This window comes from Acromyrmex echinatior, chromosome 15 (assembly GCF_024713525.1).
Source record: "Acromyrmex echinatior isolate Ae372 chromosome 15, ASM2471352v2, whole genome shotgun sequence".
Taxonomy (NCBI): domain Eukaryota; kingdom Metazoa; phylum Arthropoda; class Insecta; order Hymenoptera; family Formicidae; genus Acromyrmex; species Acromyrmex echinatior.
This window is the reverse complement of record NC_141866.1, coordinates 8,691,301-8,715,814: the sequence shown is the minus strand read 5'-3', so window position 1 is coordinate 8,715,814 and position 24,514 is coordinate 8,691,301. Positions and strand designations below refer to the sequence as shown.

The window sequence follows — 24,514 nt, the reverse complement described above, 5'->3', positions numbered from 1 at the left end:
TATATATTAGGTGTTGGAATTAATTCGTAGCGTTTTACAAGTGATGGGAAGTACTTTCATTAATGTATTTTTTAATGCTCATGTGAAATAAATAACATTCTTTCATTAAAAACGCTACGAATTAATTTCAACACCTAATATAATAATAAAATATATTATATATAATTTTCAAAGAATAGACACATTTATAATCAAAATATTTCTTATCATGGCAATGATCGAAGTCATTGAGATTAATTATAGCGCATATCTGATTATCTGAAAAATATGTAATCAGAGATATGCGTATTAGTGAATATCCGTTTGGATAGCATCATGCAATGAAGTATTGTATCAATAATACGTGTTGCGTTATCAGATCCCTAATAGTCGTCTAATATCACATCTCGCGTTTGCGAGTAATTATTCCCCTTATCAACTGTTTCTTACATCAATCGAACGAATAATTGATTATCAATGAGGTTCTAATGATTATAAATATTTCTTTAAATTTTAAAATACTTTATAATTAGTATTATGATTATTATTCAACAATTGTGCGGCAAAAGAATCAACGTATTCTAAAATTAAAATATTTAAAATACATTAATCACAATAGAGTAAAAATTAAGGATGTAAAATATTCTTAGGTTTCTGAACTATTATATTAAATATTTTATTTTATCATATAAGTTTGACATAATAAAATACAAACACATTTTATAGATCATTACGCATATAATAGATATATATCTCTTAATTTGTCGGATAAAAATACTTTGGTTCATGTTGTTATCTTATATTCTAATCTTTTTTTCTCAAATATTAATTTTTTATAATTTTATTAAGCGTACAGCATTTAAACACACATATATATATACGTACATTTACGCGACTATTACTTAGAATGCGATTATACATTTAAAACTTGGAAAAGATTCTTCAGCGATGCAAAAATTGATAATAATTCAATGTAGATGCGTGAAGATACTCGTCGCGTCTAGATACTTGAGGCGTTTAACAATCGAAAAATGATGGATCACCCGATGTCGTCCACTTCGTGGTCCCACCACGAACATTGTGCTTGGAAGGTAAATGGTTCGCTCTCCTCGTTTGCTCGTATGTAGCCAAATAAGAGACGAAAGAGTGTTTACTTAAGGGCCGAAGCACGTCCAGCACACTCACGGAATACTCGTTTTCACTCTTCTCTCGATACGTTTCTACGTACTCCCGTAATGTTATCGCATCAGTGTCGTGGACACACATGCTATTTCCTTAGAATATATTTTGAAAGCTTAACACAGTGCACACGGCAGTAGTTCAACCTACTTTTCTAAGACTTCGAGAAAATTCAGAGAAAATTTTAAGAAAATTTAAATTTTTCCAAGTGTTTAAAGAAGGGGGTTAATCTGCTGTTAATCTGCAATTTGCTGAATTCATCATTTTATCGAATTTTTCTTTCATAAAATTATTTCTGTTCTTATCTTAATTATTTTATCTCAAATTTATAATTTTACTTATTATCATAAAAAGTAAATTTAATTGCCGGAAGAAAAAATCCTAACGATATAAATTTAGATGCGTTAGATGAAATTTATGGTTTGTTGTAATTTACTTTATATACTTATATAATACTTGACTTCTTATTGTTATTTTATATTTTTATTTATATATTTTTTATTATACTCACGTGTTCTTAATCTCATTTAAGTTATATAGTTGGACAACTATTTTTGCATATTCTTCTTATGTTTTAAAATATTTCTTCTTTATTGCAATATTTTAATTATAAACACGTAAACTGTGATAGCAAAATGCGATTCATCATTATTTTAAGTTTCGTTCGTATGAGCCCTTACTGTTTATATGAGCCCTTGGATATTAATGCATTCTACGCCATTGTCGATATATCAGGGTCCATGCAGGTAGCAAACATATATGTATATCATATTGTGGACCTCTCTGGCATATACAGAGGTAACTTTCTGTCACCCTCTTGCTACCGAGCAAACATAAAATGATTTTTAACCATCGATTATGCTCCGTCACGATAAACGAGAATTCTTCGTATCGCCGTTCGAAAACAAATTCGTAAAACGCCTTTTACTCAAGAATGACCTTTAAAAACAAATTTGTGGGATCATATCTTTAAAAAATATTATAACAATCGAAAAATAATATTGCTAAGTAATACGCAAACAAATCACATATGTCTTATTAGTGATAAGTGCGATCTCATAATTATGTCATTGAATTTAACATTAACATTTAGAAATTAATGTTCGGAGTTGAGGATTGCAATATTTTTAAAAATATTAAACTAGATTCATTTCGCGTAAGATATTTGAAAAGAATTAATATTCAAAAGTCTCTAAAAATGTTCGTATAAATGGCGATGATGTCCCTATTAAGTCGACAGATTTATAAAATTTAACTTGAACGGTGTAAACGTCGCACAATTGTACAAAGTGTAGATAACTATTCTCTCATTTGGTAATGCTGATTGGCAGTCTATTAGATTTCGGGATTTTTTCGATAATCAAGAATTCAGAATAAATTAGCGAGCTCAAGTATAGGTGCGAGAGAGAAGAAAGCACTCTGTGCTTTTGCGTCTCTCTTTGGCAAAAAATAATTAACAATTTGATAATGCTTAATTCACACGTCGCACTTCTTATCCGAAAGATAAGATTGCTGTTTCGATTAGCTATCGGTGTCCGCTGATAAGTCCTAATTGATGTCGCATATTCGCTTATCGCAAAGCGTTTATATTTATGTAAATAAAAATTAAATATCATTAATTGAGTCATATCGACCATTTGCTCGTTTATCAAACTAATTTCAATTCTTTGCTCATTTATATGTCGCTAAAGTAATATTTAGGGTAGGGCATCCCAAATTTTATATCTTATCTATAATTTTGTGAAATTAGTAAGTTAAAAGACTTTGTTCACATAATATTCTTGTTTTTATTAGCTAGTATAATATAAATAAATGGCAAAATTTAATGTGGTAAAGGTTTTTAATATAATTTTAAAATTGCGGGATGTATTATTGAATTTGTTTTATCTCTCTCTTATTCGTGACAATTATAATTCTATTCAAATTCTATGCAAATTAAAAAGAAATGAACAAATTGTCTTTCTATGATTATATTTTGTTAGAAATTCATTTGCTATATATAATGTGGAAAATTTGAAGTTACATTGATTCCTTATCAAACTTTAATTTGATATTGTTTAACGCGATACGATGGTAATTATCAATATATCTGTTATTGATAAGTGTGTATATGATAATCTCGTAAAGTGCCATGCGCCGATGTATCTCTTTAAATATTACATATGAAATTTTATAATTAAATTATGTTCATTTATATTATTTTTTGTTATTTCTAATTAGCATAATTACGTAAAATAATATTATACTTAATATGGCTGATAACAGAAATGCGTATGAATCACTGTAGGTTTGTTTATCAGACGGATTGTGCATGGCGATTTTATTGGTATAAATAGGTTAATGAAATGGCTATTTTATTACTGCGATAAATAAGCCATCATTGTCATTAGCTACGTCGCTCCACTTTAGATTAACGGGTGATAATGGCAAATGAAACCATATAATTGATTTATAAGTTTTCCATTAAAGTTACGTGCGAAATATTATCGCATCTTGATATATTTCATTATCCTCTTTATCAGCTTGGATATGTAATTTGAACAGATATATACAATTTGTTCAATACAATTCAATTAATGAAAATCATTCATTGTCTTTACACAGACATTTTTATTATCATTCCACCTTACCTTTTTATCTATACGTTTATCGTCTTGTTACATTAACCATATTGTCGTACACGATACGAATACATAAAACGATACATAAAAAATTCGGCATATAATTTTTAATAATCTTAATTATATACTTTCATCAAAACTTGTGTAACAAGATTTCATAGAAAATGTCTTGCTCGTTTCTAGCTATCATTTCAAATGCGAAAATTAATCGCGCGATTTCAATAATCAGTTCGGACGATAAGTTTTTCACGACGTCCGTCGTCGTGCTCGGAACAATTACGCGAGCTCCGTTCCGGAGGGTGCAATTATGCCGTTTAATGAATATCATGGCGTCTTTCGACTCGATGGCCCATCCTCCCTATCCGGCGTTTGACCTCCTCTCCGTTCCCTACCCATCACCTTACGTACTCCACCAGGGAAGTCCTATTCCGTAATTAGAATCTCCCAGCCCCCTAGGAGGCTTCGCGACCGACTTTGCCCCCTCACCGGCCATTACTTTTAATGGCGTTGTTAATGAAACTAGGTGTCGCCAAATTAACCTCCCATTCCAGCTGTGCTCAACCGTGAACGAAAGCGTTGCTCGGAAAGACGTAATTAAATTTCTCTAATTATGTTGCCGTATGATTATCGCCGATAATAGACTGCTGCTTTGCAGATTACTTTTGACTGACTTTTCACATATAATTTGCAAAATATGATAAGAGAAGAGGCTTCTAAGATTTTAAACTGATACTTTTTGAGGCTTTTATCTTAATTATTTTCAATAATAATTGACATGTATTGTGTATAAATACAAGAGAAATGTAAAACATTAAGTATTCGTATTTATCTTATATAATTACATATAACATAATTTACACTACATATAGAATCTTAGAAATAAATAATGCTCGCATTTATAGATAAAAGTGAAAGGTGAATACGGACTAAAATAATTGAAATAATAAAAAGCGATTGTGATATGTAAAAATTAAACAATGATCTCATTTTAAAGCTCATAGAGACAGGTCTTAAATTCTCAAATTTAATTAAATGATCATTTAATTGAATGTTATAATGTTATAATTGTCGAGAATTCGTAATTGAAGAATAGTTTACAAAAATAAAATTTTGCTCATTGGAAAATGCTCTTGCTCTTTCTCTCACAATTTCTATCGCGTTGTAATATTACAGATCCATGAAAACATGAGTTTCATAATTGGTGGAAACCTATTTGATTTCGAAATGATTTTCTGCAACTACTTAGATTCTTCCGGACTTCGTTTCTCGAGATTGTGCTTAAATTTCGAGAGCGAGATGTTTACATCGGCGAAGTTTTACTGCACTTTTCATTCTCTTGAGAGATACGGGACAGTATTAAAAAGTATAAATGTTTTCGCGCGATACGATGTAACACGACGAGCAGTTTGGGAGGAACTTTTGCTTGTGGCTAATATACGTATTCGATCGCGGCCCGAAGAAGAATACGATCGGCAGGGCAGCTGGAGAGGGTTTGAAAACCACTGGTCCGGGCTGATTATCGCGGTAACCACCCCCCGAGCGCCAATTAATCTTAACTTTTACGGGGCAAACACTTTTCATTAAGCCCGCCTCTCCCGCCGGCGTCGGCGTTTCGTCGTCCTGTCGTCCTTTCGCCCTCCCTCGCTTCTCGCAGCCTCAGCTGCCCCCGCAAGTCCCCCCATTTTTCCTGCCCCTCCCCCTCCCTCATCGTCTCGCTACGCCGCTCATCCTCCTTCGGCTACGGTGAGGAACGGCAAGGAAAATGGCTCCCCAGACAAGCGTTTAATCTGGCTCTAATTAGCAACTTACCCTCCACCATTGCTCTCGCTTTCTCCCTCTTTCCACCTCTCCTCTTCCTGCATCGGGGTAGGTGCACTTCTCGCGCATTCTCTGTGACCAATCCCGTTCTCTTTCTGCTTCTGCCGAGAGCAGGAGCGGATAAATACAGTTTGGAACCTAAAATGAAAGAGTTAAAATATTCCTCTTTTTTTTTTCCGCCGGTTCATCTCAAGGATATCAACTTCTCTTCTACTCGATTTTTTTATTTTTAATTGATGGAATGTTTGTACTTTAGTTATTTAATTTATGAAATACAAAATTAAATATTGAAAAATATGCATTCAAAGAGATTAAAAACTGTAATGATAATTTGTGAAATGAGATTAATTAAATTGCAAATTGACTTTGAATTATAAAATTATATCGAAATCTTTTTCAATTATATTTCTTTAAAAATATCTTAGTACATGTATATAATATTTCTTTATATTATCAGAGGTGCATGTTGAAACTTTCGAGTTATCCTGCGTTGGGAATTTATGGGCAAATGGATAGGTGGTATCCATCTTTGTAGATAGTCGATAACAAAAGGTAATTTATCGACGTTGAAGCGAAGAACACGTTTTCTACATGCATGTATCTATAATCACGAGAAATTGAAGGAAACTGTTATATTTGTTGTAAACATTGATTTCTTCTACAAATCTTTGAAATAAAAGTATTAAAATAAATCGAAAAGTTTATCATAAATTAATAATGTGATAGCAAATGCATGAATTATATTTGTCACAATAAAAGAAGAGTTTATTTGTTAAATTTGTCGAAAAATCAATACAAAGGTATCAATACTAAGGAATTTAATGCAAACAAGATTTTTTACATATCTTTTTTTCTATGTTTTACTATTGTTTTTAACTTTTTCATATATTTTACTTAAAAAGAAATTTTAAAACAGGATATCAATTATAGACGCACTGCTTGAAAAAAATCTGTTGTACCAAATTAAAAAAAAAAAACCAAATGATATACATTATTATTTGTGTAAAAGATTTGATCAATAACTGGCGCCAAGTTTCTATTGTATTAATCTATTACCTAGCTCAACCTAAATGATATGTACACTGAAAAAAAATCTTAATTTTAAAGAAATATTTCTTTGCCCGTATACAAAAAAATTATTTCTTTGGATCAATGTAATTTTTATTGAAAATATAATAAAATATTATATAATAAGAAATTTTCATTGATTCAAAGAAATAATTTTTTTTTAATACGAACAACGAAATATAATTTCTTTGAAATTATTTTTTTTTAGTGTATTTTCAAGTTTTCATTAGAAAATAAATCAAACAATTCTGTTTTAATTCAAATGAAAGTATCTATTTTTATCCCCCATTTAAAAAATATAAATATAAATATAAATATAAATATAAAATTTTAATGCACAAACATATTTTCCTGTTTGGAGCAATTTTAATTTTATTGATTGTACTTTTTTAAATAATTTTTAACCTCATGTTTTCTATAATGTTCAAGTATGATTAGTAAATATTACTTAAGGTAGATAAGAGTATTATTTCCCAAGAAATTTGCTCCTTGCAATCACCTTGCAATCGCCATTTTCTAGCTGATATTCTTAAAAAATCATTTTTTCTACCCTGATTTTTTTTACTTCACATTTAATCACAGGATGCATGCTTGGAGCAGATAATTCAGCTATGCATTCCTGTCGGCAAAAGAAAACGTATATGTTGAAATCCCGGGTGTGATCGATAGATATTATTGAGCTAGATAATCAGATAACACAAGTTAGATGAATTTTCAAATATAAATGGAAGAGACATAGATAAGCGTTTCAAATGGAAATTTTGCAATCTCTTCAGAAGAGATTTGGGCACGAAATACTGCTTATGTTGCAGACGGTGCAAAGCTATCTTGTGAATCCTAATAAGTTTCTATTGACAAATGGTAAGAAAATATTCATGCATATTTTGAAATATCTCGAATGTAAAAAGATGCAAATGAACATCAAAAACGAAAACAATAGATTTTCATAAATCTTATATTTTGATTCAAAATAAATTTTTTAAATACATTCAAAATACTTATTTCTTGAATTTGTAAAACTTTATGTAATATGAATTAATATTATAAAAAAAATTATGTTAATTATCGTATTAATAAGACGAATATTTCTAAATTTGGAAACATCTTTTCGTTTTAATATATATGTATGTATGACAATAAATTATTTAATACGAGTAACAACAAAGCTTATAAGCTTAAATGATGTTTATATATTAAATATCTTCACTTATTACTACTAATTAGCATCTCAAGAACTTTACGTGCTAATTAATCATTGGAATACATCAACTGTAATTTTTGATTACTTTTTTATTCCTAGTTTCGGATATACTTAATGATCTTCATATAACAACGCTTTAAAAATCATTATGTTTTTTTGGCACTTTCGAAAGAGTGCCTAATTCTTCATAATCGAGCACGATTGTGAAAGTCTTTGAAAGCATGATAAGAGCTTTGGTAACTTCACGTCTTTATATCTTCTTTCTTCTTTTTGTGCTCTTTCTTCCTTTTTTCGGATAAAACAATTCGTCCTTCGAAGGACTGAGGCTCCTCCGTTTTAGCTCATAACTTTATCGATCCAGGGCACGAATTTCTGGATATTGGTGTACACACCGGGTAGGTGTTCGCGACCGCAACCGATGCCCCAGGAAACCAAACCGATCAGAACGTGTCTGCCTTCCACCGACATTGTGAGCGGTCCGCCAGAATCACCCTATTACAAGTCAAATTGTAAACAGTGTCCTAGTTGCACATGTGTTTAGTTAATAGTGAATTAATATCGAATATTTCTTGGAGTATTCTATTTTGATTGATTACCTGACAAGAATCTCGTCCGCCTTGTCTATATCCCGCACAGAGAAATACGTCATGTATGGTTTCTCTTCTTCCGGCTGCTCTGAACCACTTTTGACATTTATCGTTCGGTATTACCTAAATGAAAATATGTAACATACATACATATATATTGGGTCATTTAAAAAGTATCCGCGGTTTTTCATTCAAAAATTGAACAAAAAACCGCGGATACTTTTTAAATGATACATACATACATACATACATATATATATATATATATATATATACATATATATATATATATAATTAGGAAAATTATTTATTGTGTAGTTAAATAATATTACGAATATTATATACATAGCAATAATTAATTAATACGAATTTATCTGTGGCAAATAAATTCTTTTTATACGACTTAATAATATTAGAATTAATTAACATAAAAGAAACAAATTAATATAAAACCGTAAAAACAGTTTACAGAATTGTATTGTATGGTACATTGCATATTATTTTTATTACGCATATTTTGGCTGAAAAGACGAGTACAAGTTATCATCAAAGATGAGTACGTTGGTCGATAATGCACCTACCTCAACGTCGACTTCTTGAAGAACGGTTGGCGCCGAAGTTTGACCATGTCTGGTTCGTCCCCAACCAGCGACAGTTGCGGTTCGGCCGGAGAGCTTCAAATTCCTCGCCGGCAGGCAAACCGGGACGATGTGCTGCTTGAAAGCTACCATCCGGGACAGCTTCACCAAAGCCACATCATTTCGAAAGTCGGTAGGAGAATATTGCGGATGTATCTGTTGTTATTTTGTTATTTTAGCATAATTATTATTAAGTTATCATGCTTTATTGGTTAAAGATATGCGTTGATAAAATAAGTGAGTGTGTATTTTGAAATTTATTTTTTAATATTACATATGTTGCAATGCAACGTGGAATTCTTGGACATATACTGTTGAATCAATAAAACTTAAAAGTATTAATATTTAAAGGAAAAACCTCTTTTCTCTCGATATTAAATTCTTCATGGACAAGTCGTTCCGACTGGTCTCGAACGTCCCATTCCCCGAGTCGAACTTTCAAATTGCTATTTGGTGTTCTGACATAAAAGATATACATATATCAATATTTCTATTGTACTAAACTGTCGACAATAATAGCCAATACTAACGTCGCGACGCAGTGTGCCGCTGTGACCACCCATCGATTGTTCAGCAAGGCGCCGCCGCAAGACAACTTCTTATTTTGTAAGAATCCTGACTTAAGAATAGCGGCCTGCAACAAAGAGAATATTTAGAGATCTATTTACAGCCGCGTTACATGAAATATGTATCCGAATCCGTGTCACGGCTCGCGACCTTTAGAGAAGATTTAATAGATTTTCCTCCCTCTCTGCGTTAGGCGAACCGAGCAAATTGATGGCTCGTTCCCGATATGAATAATGCAGAAAGGAAGAGTGTGTCACTTCACGAGAGATATGTTTATAACTAAGGGGAGGAGAGGAGAAAATTGTAAGGATCTTACCTGCCACGGATGGCTACCGAAACTAGACGAGTGTCCACCTACGATCCTATTACTCCTCGTATAGAGCTCGCCACAGCCTGAAAGTATCATCTATGTTAGCTATTGCACGACCTTACGCGTTCAAGTGAAAATTTTCAATGTGTTGGTGATAACACGTGATGATACAAAAGTGATTTGGGGATCAATGATCGAAGAGATAATGTTTGTGCGTGTGGAGGAGAAAATAAGACTATGCGATGCAGAAGATAAGCTCACACTAAAAAAAAAAAATTTATTAACTGATACTTTCTACAATTATCTGCAATTAAACTGGTACCTAGATGTTTACTCTAAGATTCTTCGCGCTTTGGTGAAAGACTGAAAGCAGAAAATAGACATGGCACACAGTGTAGAAAGTTCGCGCGACTTTAGGAACTCTGTTTATTACGGCAGATTATAGAGATACATTATCTACAATTAATCGTTGCGAAACTTTCTTAGTGATTTTGCTTAAGATAGGAGAAGATATGAATATGAGATGTTCATTACATAATTATACACGTGAAATTAGTCATTTTACATTAGATTTTTAATTTCACATTTTGTATTTAACGTGCAATCTAATAACATAATATATATATATATATATATATATATATAAAAAATATATACATATAATGCATAATATATACGATTAAAAATTGTATATTTTTGTTGTAAAGTTAAGACCAGTTTTGATATTCTAAAATATTCTGTCTCATATTCCTATCTTCATATTTCAATGCTTAAAAGGAAAGAGGACGATTAAAATATAATTTTCTTCTTTGTTCCATATTGCTTCATACAGTTATCCAGTTCTCCTTTTGTCCTCCTTGTTTTTCATTTTTTCTGTTTTATCTCTCGTTCTCGGCCAACCATTTTTATTTTAGTATTTTCTCATTTTTTTCCTCTAAATTCAATTTCTCGATTGTTTTCAAGCAACACTGTGCAAAAAAATGTGCGATGTGATGAAAGCATGTTTGTGCGGTTTCCATGCGAAACATTGTATGCATGTTTAAATACTGTCTCCGTCATTTGGGATCCACTATAGATAAATTTTATTATTATTAACTGATATATTTAATAATAAATATTTTGTATCGTCTCGATGTCATTCATCTTGTGAAATTCGTCCAGTTTGTCTCGTATATTTCATACTGACTTCCGTCGAAACTGTAATTCTTTATATTTTTTAAAATCAACGCTTTCATTCTCGACATCAATAAATTAAATCTGATATTTGATACGAAGTCTAATAATTATCTGTTGATATTTGTTGATATAAATCACATAAACTTATAATCCAAATGATTAGAATAAATCGATCGCAACATCGAACGAGCATATTCAAATCAATAATTAAGTGCACCTAAGAGATTCGCCAGGTCTCAATTTATTGCGAACAAAATTGATAGCAATAAACATAAAAAAGCAGAGGGTCGACGGTTGAAGCGATATAAATTTTAACTGTAAGGAATACAATTTCGAGGTGAGCTCAATTTCCCATATTACAGAGACACGACGGGATTCTTGCGTGTCTGTAATCTTCGGAATCTGAACTCACCGAAGTTTTCAGTGAGTCCTCCGACTCGTGCGCTTGACACATATCGTGCGACACTCGGTGCAATAATCTGTGTGCATTCTCATGCGATTACCACGGTATCTGGAGTAGTCCATGGCATTGGACGAGTCCTCGATTGGGTCACTGGAAGCGGCGGGCGGATAGCCGCTGTTGTACTCGTCCTGTGGATAATCTTGAACTGTGTGATACGGACGAGTGGTGAACGTCGGTCGGTCTTGGCCGACTGCGAGATCGTTCGGCCGATTATGGTTCCAGATCGCGTAAGATGAATCGTAATGGCTGGTCGGATTACTGACACCATCCATATACGTGGGCCGATGGGTATCTTGGCTGTGCGAGGGCCTGTTGGGCCTAATCGCGCTGCCGTAAATGTGCACGTCGTCATCCACGTATGGCTGTTGGTGCCCGAGATTTAGGGTAAACGCTGGGCAATGTAACGATGTCGCTATTAGCTACTCGGAATCATTCGCGTTGTGGCTCTGCGGCCAAATTTAAGGATGTATATGTATAATATATCATATTTCAAAACATCACCAAAAATATAAACAATTCATATTATTTTATTATACGTCTATAGTACTTATTTTCAAATTTGATAAAGTCGTAGAATTACTAATTAATCAAATTTTTTATGTATATATTAATCAAACTATGTACATTAATAAATGTTTGTGCAAAAATTTATTTGGATTTACTTACGTTCAAAAATTATTCACTTAAAACTGCAAAATGTAGTCATTTCGCTCCATAGAGCCATTGTAGGCCAAATTATTTATTGTTTTATTTTTTTGCAGTATGATTTCAGGACGTATTCATAGCAATTTTGGAGCTAATTTAACTGATATTGACTTTTTATCTGATTCTTTGGTTGATACTTTTAGTCGAAATTGTACAATCTTAAGTCCAATAATATTGTGATTATTATAATTATGCTTTATGTATCAACTGATATTTTGATCACTGCAGTTAAAAAATTAAAGACTGTCAATTTAGAATAAATTTATTCGAGAAATAAATACCTATAGAAAATTATTATGTACTAATAATGTTATAATAATAATAATATTTTTCTTCACTTTCATTATTTTCTCTAATTGTTCATTGCAACCAGGAAACACAATCAGGATATTCATTATGTAAGTTTGTCTCTAGGACGGAAATGTGAAAAGTGAAAATTTTTATCATTGAAATTAATGGAGAAATTTTTCACTTTTTATGTTTCCGCCTTAAGGAAAAAGTTACGTGATCGGTACTTAGACAAAACCATGTACTGTAAAATATATAATGAGATAAAGAATATACGTATAATATATAATATAAATATATTAGGTGTAGTAAAAAGAAATCCATTATTTTTCCAATAGATGGCTTTTAGTAATCTGCATCTCGTCTACGCGTGATTAATATAATGAGAAAGAGAGAAAGAGAGAAATGTAAAAGAATGAAAGCAAATGTAAAAGAATAAAAATGTCATAAGAAAATATAATTTGTAATTGTCTTGTTCTGTCGGTGACATCGTTTCCTCGCCTGCTTCTATTTGTGCCATTGTATTGATAGTTACGCGGTTACGGTGAGCGACTTGCTGAAAGCACGCTCGCGTAAAGTTCTCCGGGCGTGCAACGCGATGCCGTCGCGTAAACTAGGTGTGAATAACTGTATTTGAAAGTGCTGGCCGTACTGTCGCATCGTTGGTACGCGAGCGACATACTAGCTGGACGCTGTTGGTTGTGTAATTTCGGATGTCGGATAGAAATCAGGTTACTTCCAGCCGGTGTCTCCTTTCAGTTCACGATAATCAAGCGTTCTCAACCTTCTCGCGATCTAATCTCATCTTAATCCCTAACGTTAATCTAAAAAAGTAACGTTACATCTCCTACTCTTTTAATTATCATTTGAGTTCTCTTTGCGCTTCCTCACCTCCTAAATATGATCCGAATCTCTCTTATACTGCATGCAGAGAGTATACATCGAATATGTTATTTTATCGTAATCGTCGCGAGATTTGACTATTTGACCATAAAATTTAAAAGCGTTTACGGAAATTCCTCTCGAGCAAATGATGCTAACAGCGCGATACAATCTCGGAAGTCTCGGTTCAGAAACTTAGTTTAGTGACATTGGAGAACACGAACCTTCTTTCAGGATGTCGCAAATTTACAACGGCATGACGGTAGATAAAAGGACTTCACGAGTTAATTGAGAGACACATCGTTGAATTAAAAACTCTTTCTTCCTTGAGAAAAACATACGACATTTTCATTGTCTCCTCCTTAAATAGTAGATTAACCCTATTGGTTTGCTTAAATATACTATGCGATCATATCGTTTAGATTAATATAATTAAAGTGCTTTAAAAAATAAAACGTTTTTACAGAAGTAAGATCTTGTACATTAACTTACAAAGTCATTAGAGAAAAACGTTTTTTAAATAAAATATTAATAAATTATATTAATTAAACTTGACATGTGGATCTGTGAAGTTAGAATAATATTCTAAATTAATATAAAAGAAAATGACAGTTCCAGTAATCCACTCTTCATAGTTCTACATAAAAATAAAGAGTTCCATGTTTTTTATACTAAAAAATTAGCACACCGTATTTTCAATTTTGATTTTTTTAATGCAAAACTTTTTTATTTTTATAAAGAAAAAAGTGCTACTGGCATTATATTTTATATATTAAGACTACATGCACACGTATGCCTTTTTAATATACATATTTGGGATATATATAGTTTTATTCTAGTGCGAGAAAACTTACTGGCATTCTGTAACAGACCCACAGTCGGTCGCGGTACTTTTTCGGGTACGTCTTCGTCGTCCACGCAGCAGGTCCATATTAAACCTCCGGAACATAAATCGAGTGGTCGACCACCACTAAAAACGCAGCTAATGCTGAGGCCGCACTCAAACCTCGCACCTTTGTATTTGCACGTTTGCGGTATCACTGAAATAAATTCCACATATCAATTAATATCTACGTATATAGTAGTATTACGTTTACCGATTATTTTAATAGTAATATTAAATTATTAATTTATTATTAATGGGATTATTTTAATATGAATAGATGAGAAATGATTAATAAGCAGGAATTTTGGAGGACTAAAAAATAATTTAATCAAGAATTTGTTTGCAAAAAACATTTTAAAATGAACGTCTGTTGTGATATCGATATATTTGTTTATTTATTATCGTGATTGTAATTTTAATTGCGCTAAATAAATACACTCTTTCGCATTTAGCGCGTCTTCTTTTGAAGGACCAATATCAGTTGTTATGAAATGTATCCTATCGTTTTAATATGTCCATTTGCATTAATAATTTATTGTGGCTGACGACATATTTTGTCAATAGTAGAAAATCTGTGATATTCCAATATCTCATTTTACAAACTCTTGAAAATATCAGATACAAAATATTATCTGTCTCCCTATATTTTTTTTACTTATTCATTCAATCAAATAATTTATTTGATTCATAATTTACGGTCTTATATCTTACGACAAATTCACTTTCAGGATCGATATATTTTATTTAGTTAACAGTACTTCTAATTTTTTTTTATATCCTATTTTTGTCCCATTTTAAATCCTACATACTTCTACCCAACATCTCCATAAGGCCGTTCTGGAGATTGGAGTTATGTCCACGATGATCATTGGTGTAGTTTCGCTTCTTCCTGAGCGTTTCCACTAGCAAGGCACCTTGCTGCTGGCTGGTCAACTTCCTCTTTCTGCCCTGTCGATGTCCGTCTACCATTTCGTCATGCACTCCATTTAATCTCTTTCGTTTGATTTCATTCAGTACTTCTTGGATATTTATTTCCTGTTCCTCTTCATTTTGCAGGTTCTTTTCGAATACTTCCTGCCCGCTCCAATCCATCTCTTCTGTATTATGATTCAAAAAATGATCTTGAGTATCTTCAGAGAACATAGAATTCTTCGGATGATCCGTGTTCTCCAACATGGCGTCAGTGGTTTCATCACCGCCGTACGGAAAATTCGAAAAGTACTGATACTGTTCGACCTTGGACGGTATGCCTATCACGTTTTTCAGGTTGCTCTCAATGGCTCGATTCTCACGCGTGAGATCTTGTCTCATCCTGGTGGTTTCGGGTTTCCAGAGATCGTGATGCTCATTCGAATCGTCGACCATCGCGAACCTTCTTGGTGAGTTTTGAAGAACATTGTCCTCGCGCCGATTTAACCTTCTCGATGGATATGTATCGGAACGCTGTAGACGAGATTCTTTAATTTTGATCGGTATAATCGATCGGCTTGCAGTTGCAATTTTACAATCCTCCCTGTGTTTCCACGAATAAGTGTCATGGTGATCGAAAGCACTCGCCACGGTGATCAGAAACACTCCAAGCATGATCTTCATGATCGACTTTGACTTCCGCTTGTCACTTCGAGGATACCTTGCGCATCATCGTGATCTCACTGCACACACTTGAAAGTTAAAAGGGGCGCACTACAGTGAGGATAATTCATGAACGATCCATTTCCTTCTCCATTAACTACGATCGATGAAGAACAGTATAGAGATCTCACAAGTGAAGACTAAATCAAGTTTCTCCGAAATTATTCGAAGAGAAACTTGACTTAGTTGGAAGCTGTAAGTCAAGTTTCTCTTATGAGATTCGACTAGTTGAAATTTCACTTGCAAAAACGATTGAGGAATTAATTGACACACCATTAATTTCTTTGAAAAGCTAGCTTCTTGTTCTTTTTTCATGTGAACAATAAACTTTCAATTTTGAACAAAATCTTAGACTGCATTTGATTAGATTTGGTTACTGATTAATCCCGGATTGCAAATCCTTAATCTTGAACGTAGCAAATGTGATTCATGGTCGAATTTCTTTCACAATTTCTCTCACTTCGTCACAGGCTTTCGCGAGGGTCACGGTATTTCGAATAACTTTGGAATCCCAAAGCACTGTGTAAGCATCGCCATTTTGATATCACTGTTTTCTCTTGCAATAGTTTCGATCTATCGTGGCAAATTTTCTACAGAAGGTGACAACAGACGCAGCCTCCTCTTGGAGACCGCTGACGCGTATGTACTATCGAGAATAATGTCAAAAGGTTGAAGGCGCCTTATGACACTTCACCGGAGTGACGGTGAGAAGCTGTGACAATACACCTTCTGCACGTGGACTGGCTTAAACCGATGTCTCACGAGTCTCGATCTAAGAAGGCGTCCACTGCTTTCACCGGCATCAGCTTTCCCGCAACAGCGTCCCTTGGTCTCACATTGGTTCCCCACCTTCATCAGAATATATCGTGGTGTTGTGTCTTATTTTCCATTTCTTTCTTCGTTAAATTATTATGTCGCCGTGAAATTATCGTACTCTGAATAGCTGGAAAATTTTGTCAAGATTCGGGCCAGTCGTCTCGTGAAGACGGAAAACCAAGATAGTTATTTCTATACTATATTCTTTGTGTGTTGAATCGTTTAAGTTATTTTGTTTTATCACTCTATTGCTATACAGGGTTGGCCATATTCGACGGAAAGATCTGGCAACACTGTAACTTTTGACAGAGATGTTAGATCGAGTAACGACGTTTCCCATGATTGAAAAAAAAAAACATCTTTCCGTCGAATATGGCCAACCCTGTATATTCAAATTCGGAGATTATGTTTCAAAAGATTATAAATTTTTATTCAAACTTTTCACTGTTATTTTGTTGATTTAATTTCTTCATTAAGATTTTTTTTGATAGTTTCATCACAGTGATGAATGATCATTGGAAAGAATGATAATTAAATATTTTCTGTTTCTCATCAAATCTTAGTAAACACAGATTTATTAAAAATAAAAAGAATTTTATACGTAGCATAAGAGTTCATAAATAAAATATATGAGATCGAATATGGTTCCGAAAAATCGGCGCTATGACTAAGATTTCGTGACCCAATTTTATCGCTTCACTGACAGCGTTTTTGCTAAATAAAATCTAGATTTGAAGTATTCATGGAGTATCTTATTAAATTTACTTAAAAAAGAGTAAATAGTGATTAATATTCAGACTAATATCTTTCATGAATGCGAATTTTTATTTTTAATAAAAATTAAGTAGAATTTAAATTGTGTCTGCTAAATTTCTTATCAAAGATTGAATTAAATCGAATTAAAATTCGGAAACTTTACTCGTGTAATTTCATAATTCAGTTAGGAAGTATTAAGTATCGTTTTTTTTATAAAAGAAAAGATATCATCTCCAAACACTTATAACAATAGAAAAGAGATGCGCTGAGGTCGCAGTGAAAACTGAGCTTCCGTGCGCTTCATTATAAATATTCTTGTAGAAAGTAAGCGTCGGTAAGTGGCCTTTCAAGTACGATTCCGATTTCGTCTTTCTTGTTAGCTCGGCTGTAAATCTTTCGTGCTTTGCTCACATTTATGGAAAATTATTATAATCGCAATATTTTTTTGTTGAGAATAGTTGTGATAGTTGCATTAAATAAATAGTTATATATTGAATAAAATATCATTCTAACAGAATCCTTTTTCTAATTTTTTAAAAATTTGTTTTTAAATATATTCTCGGAACAATAAATATTTAACTAGGGGCTACTGAGAACTACAGCGTGGTAATCAGACAGCGCAAATTACTACAACAAACATATTTTAAAATTAATAATTTATTTGAATATTTTATCTTGACGATGACTCCAAAGTAAAATAACTCGGAAACGTTCGGATAAATTTTAACGAGTTGTGAAAATGAAACGATTCGTTACTTTAATTAACTGTAACTATAATTTTTCAGAATTGGTAATTTGTAACAGTAACTAATTATTTTGTGAAAAAGGATATAGCTGTAATTAGTTACTTTTATAAAGTAACTTTCTCATTCCTGCCTATCCATCAAAGAGATTTACTGAATTCACACTTTATTTTAAATTAATTTGTTTATAATTACTATAATACATGCAATGACATTGAAAACATCAAATTATTTAGAACAGACAAAGATATAGTCTATATTGCTGAGTGTATAAGTATGAGTATCCGGCTAACTGGTTTGTCATCTTAAAATCTTTCCGATATCTATCGTTTCATCGAGATCTTACCATTGCACATAATTACGTTCACATAGCTGAATCATTCTTATCACTATTCAGTTGTTAACTGAAGTTGTTTTAAGGAGATAATAGATATCAAAATGTCAGCATTATTCAGCGTTTTGATTTCGTAGAGATATTATTTGATGACACATGACAATTAAATGTAGATACTTGAATTGTACCATTATATTTAAATCATGTATAAATAAAGACAAAAAGTAGAGGTTCTTTGATTAAATCATGAAAAATTAATTTATTTCAATTATGAGTGAATTTTTTTTTAAAGCAATCTTTTCATTTTAATCTCTGTTTATTTTTAATATATTATAATATAAGCTGAATATAATAGTGATACAACTTACATCCAAGTTCATCGAAAAATCTCATCTGTCCGTGCGAATCGATCGCATTTTCGATATTTTCTTCTTTCTCTGGTTGACCTAAAAAAAAATACGATCGAATTTCTCCTCTAGTAAAGGATCATTTTTAACGATATCGAAAAATGTCATTATCTATTTACCAAACTTTCTCAGAAATCGGTTGTTCCTTCTTTTATTAGCGAGACAGCTTGTATCGGCGATCAGAAGTAGCGAGATAAGCGCTCCGGCTTTGAGAACAGTCATTTCTCTCTTCGGCCGTCAGCGATGATCGTACGATTCACTGTCATTCGCTAAACATGTTCACGACGTCGTCATGAATCTTTCTTAATCTGGCGCCGTATCATTTTGTCACGTTCTTCATGATTTCACTTTGAAATCCGTCTCGTCAGCAGTTCTATTAAAAGTCCAAAAAGATCCCTGGATGTGCTCTTTTTATTTCACACGCTTTTTCAAGTCGCGTACAATTGAATATGGTAAAATTTGTTTGCGAATTGTTAAAGCTCTCACATTTTACACTCGCGGATACTCCATTTAATCGAACGACTGCGAAGAGTTCAAAGGGGACTTGATGATACGAATCTCGCTGGGAAGTGTTAATTGCTGAAATTGTAAAAGACCCTGTCTTTTAAAACATGATCGTATTTCGGAAGTGGATTTTTAAAAAGTATTTTTGCGACAATTTTTCGAGCACATTATGTTACCTCAGTGTCATTATTTATTTCATTAAAAATTTATTTATACTACGACAATATTATATCGAGCTGAAAATTAGTAAATTCGGTCACTTGTGTTACACTAGATTAGTGCATACTAAACTGCTATATATGAAATTAGCAAAGTTAATGTTATATAAATATTTTAAACGATTAAATATCTAATAATGACATATTATTATTTCATTGTCAAAATTGATTATATTTAGATATTTTATGATATATATTATATTTTATTATATTTTAGATATTTTAATATGTATTAATTCAGTGTAATACGAGTGAAGGGGTTAACATGGAATATGATGTCGTTCAGAATTTCGTAATTCTATCATCTTTTGCAAAATCTTTCTTTTACATTACTTATTAAATTTCAAGATTTTAAACTCGAAAGTTAATAATATACGAGTCAATAATATTTCGCTTTCGCTTTTTATGATTTCTGTAATTATGCATGGCCCCGTGGGAACAAGTTGCATGCTGATTAAACTAATAATTAAACTAATTATAATGCAAATCATGCGAGCATATTTTGATGTTATGTGCCACGTCACGTCAAAGGGTTGATCGCATAGACGTTCCGGTTTTCCCGTCGATCTCGGAGCCTTTGTCCACATTCTTGATCAGTTCCTTCACCGGCACATCGTGAACGAATTCACGTTAGCGTGTCCAAAGACGTTCATGTACAGTCCGGTACAAAAGTGGGACACGAAACCAGGCCACCGAGACAAGTGGCACGCCTTTTAGCTTTGTAACGTTCGGCCGGTTTACATGTGAGACCGTGTCCGCGTGGCGATGTACTCTCCTCCTCCTCCTTTCCCCTCTCTTTTGGTTATTAGTGAAAGTTAGTCGGTAACTTTCGACTTTGACAACGACAACGATTCATCATGGGGAATGCAGAGTGAAGAATGGGTTCTTGGAGCACTAGGGCTCAATTCCACAGCTCATGATTAATTCTTTAAGAATTGGAAAGGAATGAGGAATAAGTTGAAGTTCGATTAAGAATTATAATCATGAACTGTAGAACTGGGCTTATATCGTATTTAAGAACATTATTTTGAAGAGGTATCTTCCAATTTTCCATTAATATTAAACACTTTACACGAAAGATTGATAAAAATTTATAAATAAAGTTAATATGATAGATATGTATTTTTTTCTAAAAATTAGTCCACTTAGCTTTCTATCTTGTAAGTATTAAGCCTCGTGATTATAAAAATGATTGAATTTATTCAGAAAAATCTACTTTTCCGTAGATATATTGCGGAACTAAATTATGCTCGTGCAGCAGTTCTATTTGAAATAGAAGTTTTACTCTAAAACGAATTTCGACTGTTTTGTTTAGATATGCGGCGAATTGAAGACGAAGGAAAGAGTGAAATATCACTTTCAACTATCGTGCTGTAAGTTACGAGTTAAAACCCGTACACGAGCACGCTATTGTTTTTGATTGCTCGACTTTCTTTGCGCTTCTTCTGTATTAAGTAAAAAATAAACAAGTGGGCTCATGTATATGTCTGACATACATTCAGTGTAATTTAAATGTATCCTGTTAATTGATATGCTTCCACAATTAGTCTGCTGTTGTTTAACATTTTTTCCAGATTTTAGATATATTATTCAGTAAAATATATTAGGTGTTGGAATTAATTCGTAGCGTTTTTAATGAAAGAATGTTATTTATTTCACATGAGCATTAAAAAATACATTAATGAAAGTACTTCCCATCACTTGTAAAACGCTACGAATTAATTCCAACACCTAATATATTTATATTTAATATATAATTATATTACTTATTTGTTACAATAATGAGTAGGAGAATGAAATTTTTCAGAAAATAAGTTTGAATATTTTGAATCCAATATTTTCCAATTTTAATTTCAAAATGCAATTTTGAATTGTAATAACTGATTATAGAGGAATAAAAGAATGTACTTTTAAAATATGTTTTTCTTTTTTTCTTTATGCTAGCATTCTTTTTGCTAGCAATCAAAAAATTATAATTTAATTATATTATTTAATTATAATTAAATTATATTATTTAATTTATATAGATATATTATTTAAGTCATTCAAGCGTGAAACTGTAAATTTTCGATCGACCACTGTCGAAACTGTTCTAAAAAGAGAAAAATTGTAGCGAGATACATGTTTACGAAAGGTGTTAATTGATATCAAGGAATTAGAGATGAATGCTTTTACAAACGAGCGAGCAAGTACATTGTTGCAACGGTTTCTGTATGTGTCGCAGCGATGGCATCGATCGTCACGTTCTAAAGAATCGAAAGCACGTGCAGCGATCCGATTCGACAGTCTCACCTGGATTTCTATCAAGATCAAGGTTGAAGGCAAGTTTGAAATCTCTCGTTGGATCACGATATGACATTCGCAAGAGAGATGCGAAAGTGCGAAAGTCATACTTTTTTTTTTCAATGGATTATCGTTTATCACAGTTAAAACGATAATCACTGGTGTTATTTACTATAAATATTAGAGAAGGTAATAGAAATAATAAATCTATTCGTGTTCTTCTTCCACTTTTTGCACTAAGAATCTCCGTTTTCTCTCTTGTCCAATTATATATTTATTTCGTTTTAAGCGTAAAATTTTTTGGGAATTTCAAATAACACAAAGAAATCATATAAATGTAGATGTATTAAATTCTTCATTTCTGATTCTAAAGAAATTTAAAATTGAAGATTAAATTAAATATCAGTAAACAGGAAGTTTTATCTGTACATGATATTTGATTTAAAATGAAGCTTTATAATTCATTAATTAATGAAGCTTCACAAATTTTTATTTTTAAACAATGAACATTAATCTGCAATTTATTAACAAATAAATAATAAAATAGATTGTAATTCAGTATCTTTTTCTATCTTCGTATTCCTACCTTTTTAAACATATAATATTATCGATATTATACAATTCTACACACTTGCGCTTGAGTACCCGATCACTTTGCGGAAATACACACTTTCGGGATTTTCGGGATGAATTCACCTCATGAATATGTCTTTGTTAATGCGAGGTAGTTGTAATGTTAATTCGAAATTTGATTGTCTGAGAAATTCGCGCGGTAGAACTCATATATTACGGTTTGTAGTCACGTTCGACGGGCCAATGAATAGAGCACCGCGACACGCGGTTAACTACTGATGAGGAACAGAAATATCAGCATCTGAGACCACTCTCTTTGGCCTGTTCTCACTCTCTCCAGATGGACCCAACGCGCCCAAAGCGTTCCTTTTCTATCTAGCCAGTGAAATTACGACGAGGTGTAATGAGAGTCTTTTACATCCGTTCCTTTCGGATAAAAAGCATTCGACGGAACTCATCACTTTCTAACCAGATCTTTTTCCTCATTGTTTTTTTTACTTAGCATATTAACAAGTTTTTATATGCTTTTCCTCTATAATTAATGTCTTTTTTAATCGTAAATTATTTAATTGTAAATTTATTTAATTTAATATATTTGTTTAATTGAAAATTAAATGTTCTTTGCATATTAACAAGTTCTTATATGCTTTTCTCTCTATAATTAATGTCTTTTTTAATCGTAAATTATTTAATTGTAAATTTATTTAATTTAATATATTTGTTTAATTGAAAATTAAATGTTCTTTAATTTTTCCTGTTTCTTTCTGTTTGATTGTTTTATTTCTGAATCGTGAACATTTGAAATTTAATTTGTTCTTTTATACTTTATTTTTGTATTTCTTAAAAATCACCGTTCCATAAATGTATGTTCCATAAATTACGATTGTAATTTTAATTACCTATTCTTACGCATTTGGCATAGACCTATTCTTAGCGAGATGATAATATATGTAAACTATATCGCTGTCGTTCGATTCGTTATCCGTAAGCTTAGTAATTCCGAAACTTACTTTCACGAAGAGCCCACAATCGCGAAGGATAATCTGTTTTTTTTTTCCGCGCGAAATTTCACTTTGATTGAAATATTGTCACGTAGAGATTATTTCTTGATCGACACGACGACACATTTTCTATAACTACTTATTTACGCAGTGAGTAATTATAACGTTCTTGCGAAGATGACAAACGGAAGGAAAATTTCTTTTTCTGGAATATATTCCATTAGTTATATTTTTTTATCTAATAAGATATATATGTCTACTTAGTAGAATCAAATATAAGTAAATATATAAAATAAAAATCAAATCTTTATAAATTTTTGATATATTTTATTGATATATTGGTTCGTGAATCATTAATTCGAGTTTTTATTAAATTATATAATAATTTATATTATATAATTTTTTAATAATTTATGCTAGTATTGTAAATACCAAAAAGTTTTCATATTGGCATATCGCTGTCAAATTAACGTAGGAAATACATTTCTATTTTTGTTTCATTACTTTCAAATCAAACCTCGTAATTTGCTGTATAACAACGTGATATAATGAATAATGAAACGTCATACATAAATTTGAAGTCATTGCCAAGGCACACTCTACACCACTTTATGCCATTACTATGCTATTTCTGTGTCATTTACGCAATTACGTCTCACGGTCTTTTACCATATTTACATTCCGCGCCTGCGGCTTGGAATAGAATGGTTGACGTGAATGACCAGCGAATGATTTTTTTGTCACAAGATAATGAAAAAATCTTATATTTATTTTTCATAAATATTTAAAAGTACATTCTCGAATTTTTGTGATGGCTAATATAAAATTTTTAAAAAATTCGCAATTATTATTTATGTTTAATATCACGTTATAATTATT

The 24,514-nt window shown here is 32.1% G+C and overlaps 1 protein-coding gene across 4 annotated transcripts; it reads right to left on the bottom strand.

The window, feature by feature from the left end:
* Nucleotides 1-7,603: 7,603 nt before the first annotated feature.
* Nucleotides 7,604-23,242, bottom strand: LOC105145676 (uncharacterized). Of its 4 annotated transcripts, XM_087413974.1 has the most exons (11): nucleotides 22,648-23,242; nucleotides 19,176-19,635; nucleotides 19,018-19,095; nucleotides 14,337-14,522; nucleotides 11,648-11,998; nucleotides 9,975-10,051; nucleotides 9,622-9,725; nucleotides 9,450-9,549; nucleotides 9,035-9,247; nucleotides 8,463-8,576; nucleotides 7,604-8,358 (listed from the first exon to the last, which is right to left on the bottom strand). In XM_087413974.1, the coding sequence occupies exons 2-11, from the start codon at nucleotides 19,276-19,278 to the stop codon at nucleotides 8,203-8,205; spliced, it is 1,482 nt and encodes a 493-aa protein (XP_087270100.1). In that variant the 5' UTR covers nucleotides 19,279-19,635; nucleotides 22,648-23,242; the 3' UTR covers nucleotides 7,604-8,202. The 4 variants fall into 4 exon arrangements, with proteins under 4 accessions (XP_087270100.1, XP_087270101.1, XP_087270098.1 ...); XM_087413975.1 differs by lacking the exon at nucleotides 22,648-23,242 and having other exon boundaries at nucleotides 19,176-19,794; XM_087413972.1 differs by lacking the exons at nucleotides 19,018-19,095; nucleotides 19,176-19,635; nucleotides 22,648-23,242 and adding an exon at nucleotides 15,178-17,317.
* Between the last annotated feature and the right edge of the window lie 1,272 nt (nucleotides 23,243-24,514).

Bases quoted from the DNA above. Each gene is read 5' to 3' on its own strand.
- LOC105145676 (XM_087413972.1), bottom strand. From the start codon at position 15,961: ATGAAGATCATGCTTGGAGTGTTTCTGATCACCGTGGCGAGTGCTTTC. The intron at 8,577-9,034 runs GTAGGTGCATTA...ATTTTCATTTAG, and splicing joins TTCAAGAAGTCGACGTTGAG to GTAATACCGAACGATAAATG. The intron at 8,359-8,462 runs GTAATCAATCAA...GACTTGTAATAG, and splicing joins GCGGACGAGATTCTTGTCAG to GGTGATTCTGGCGGACCGCT.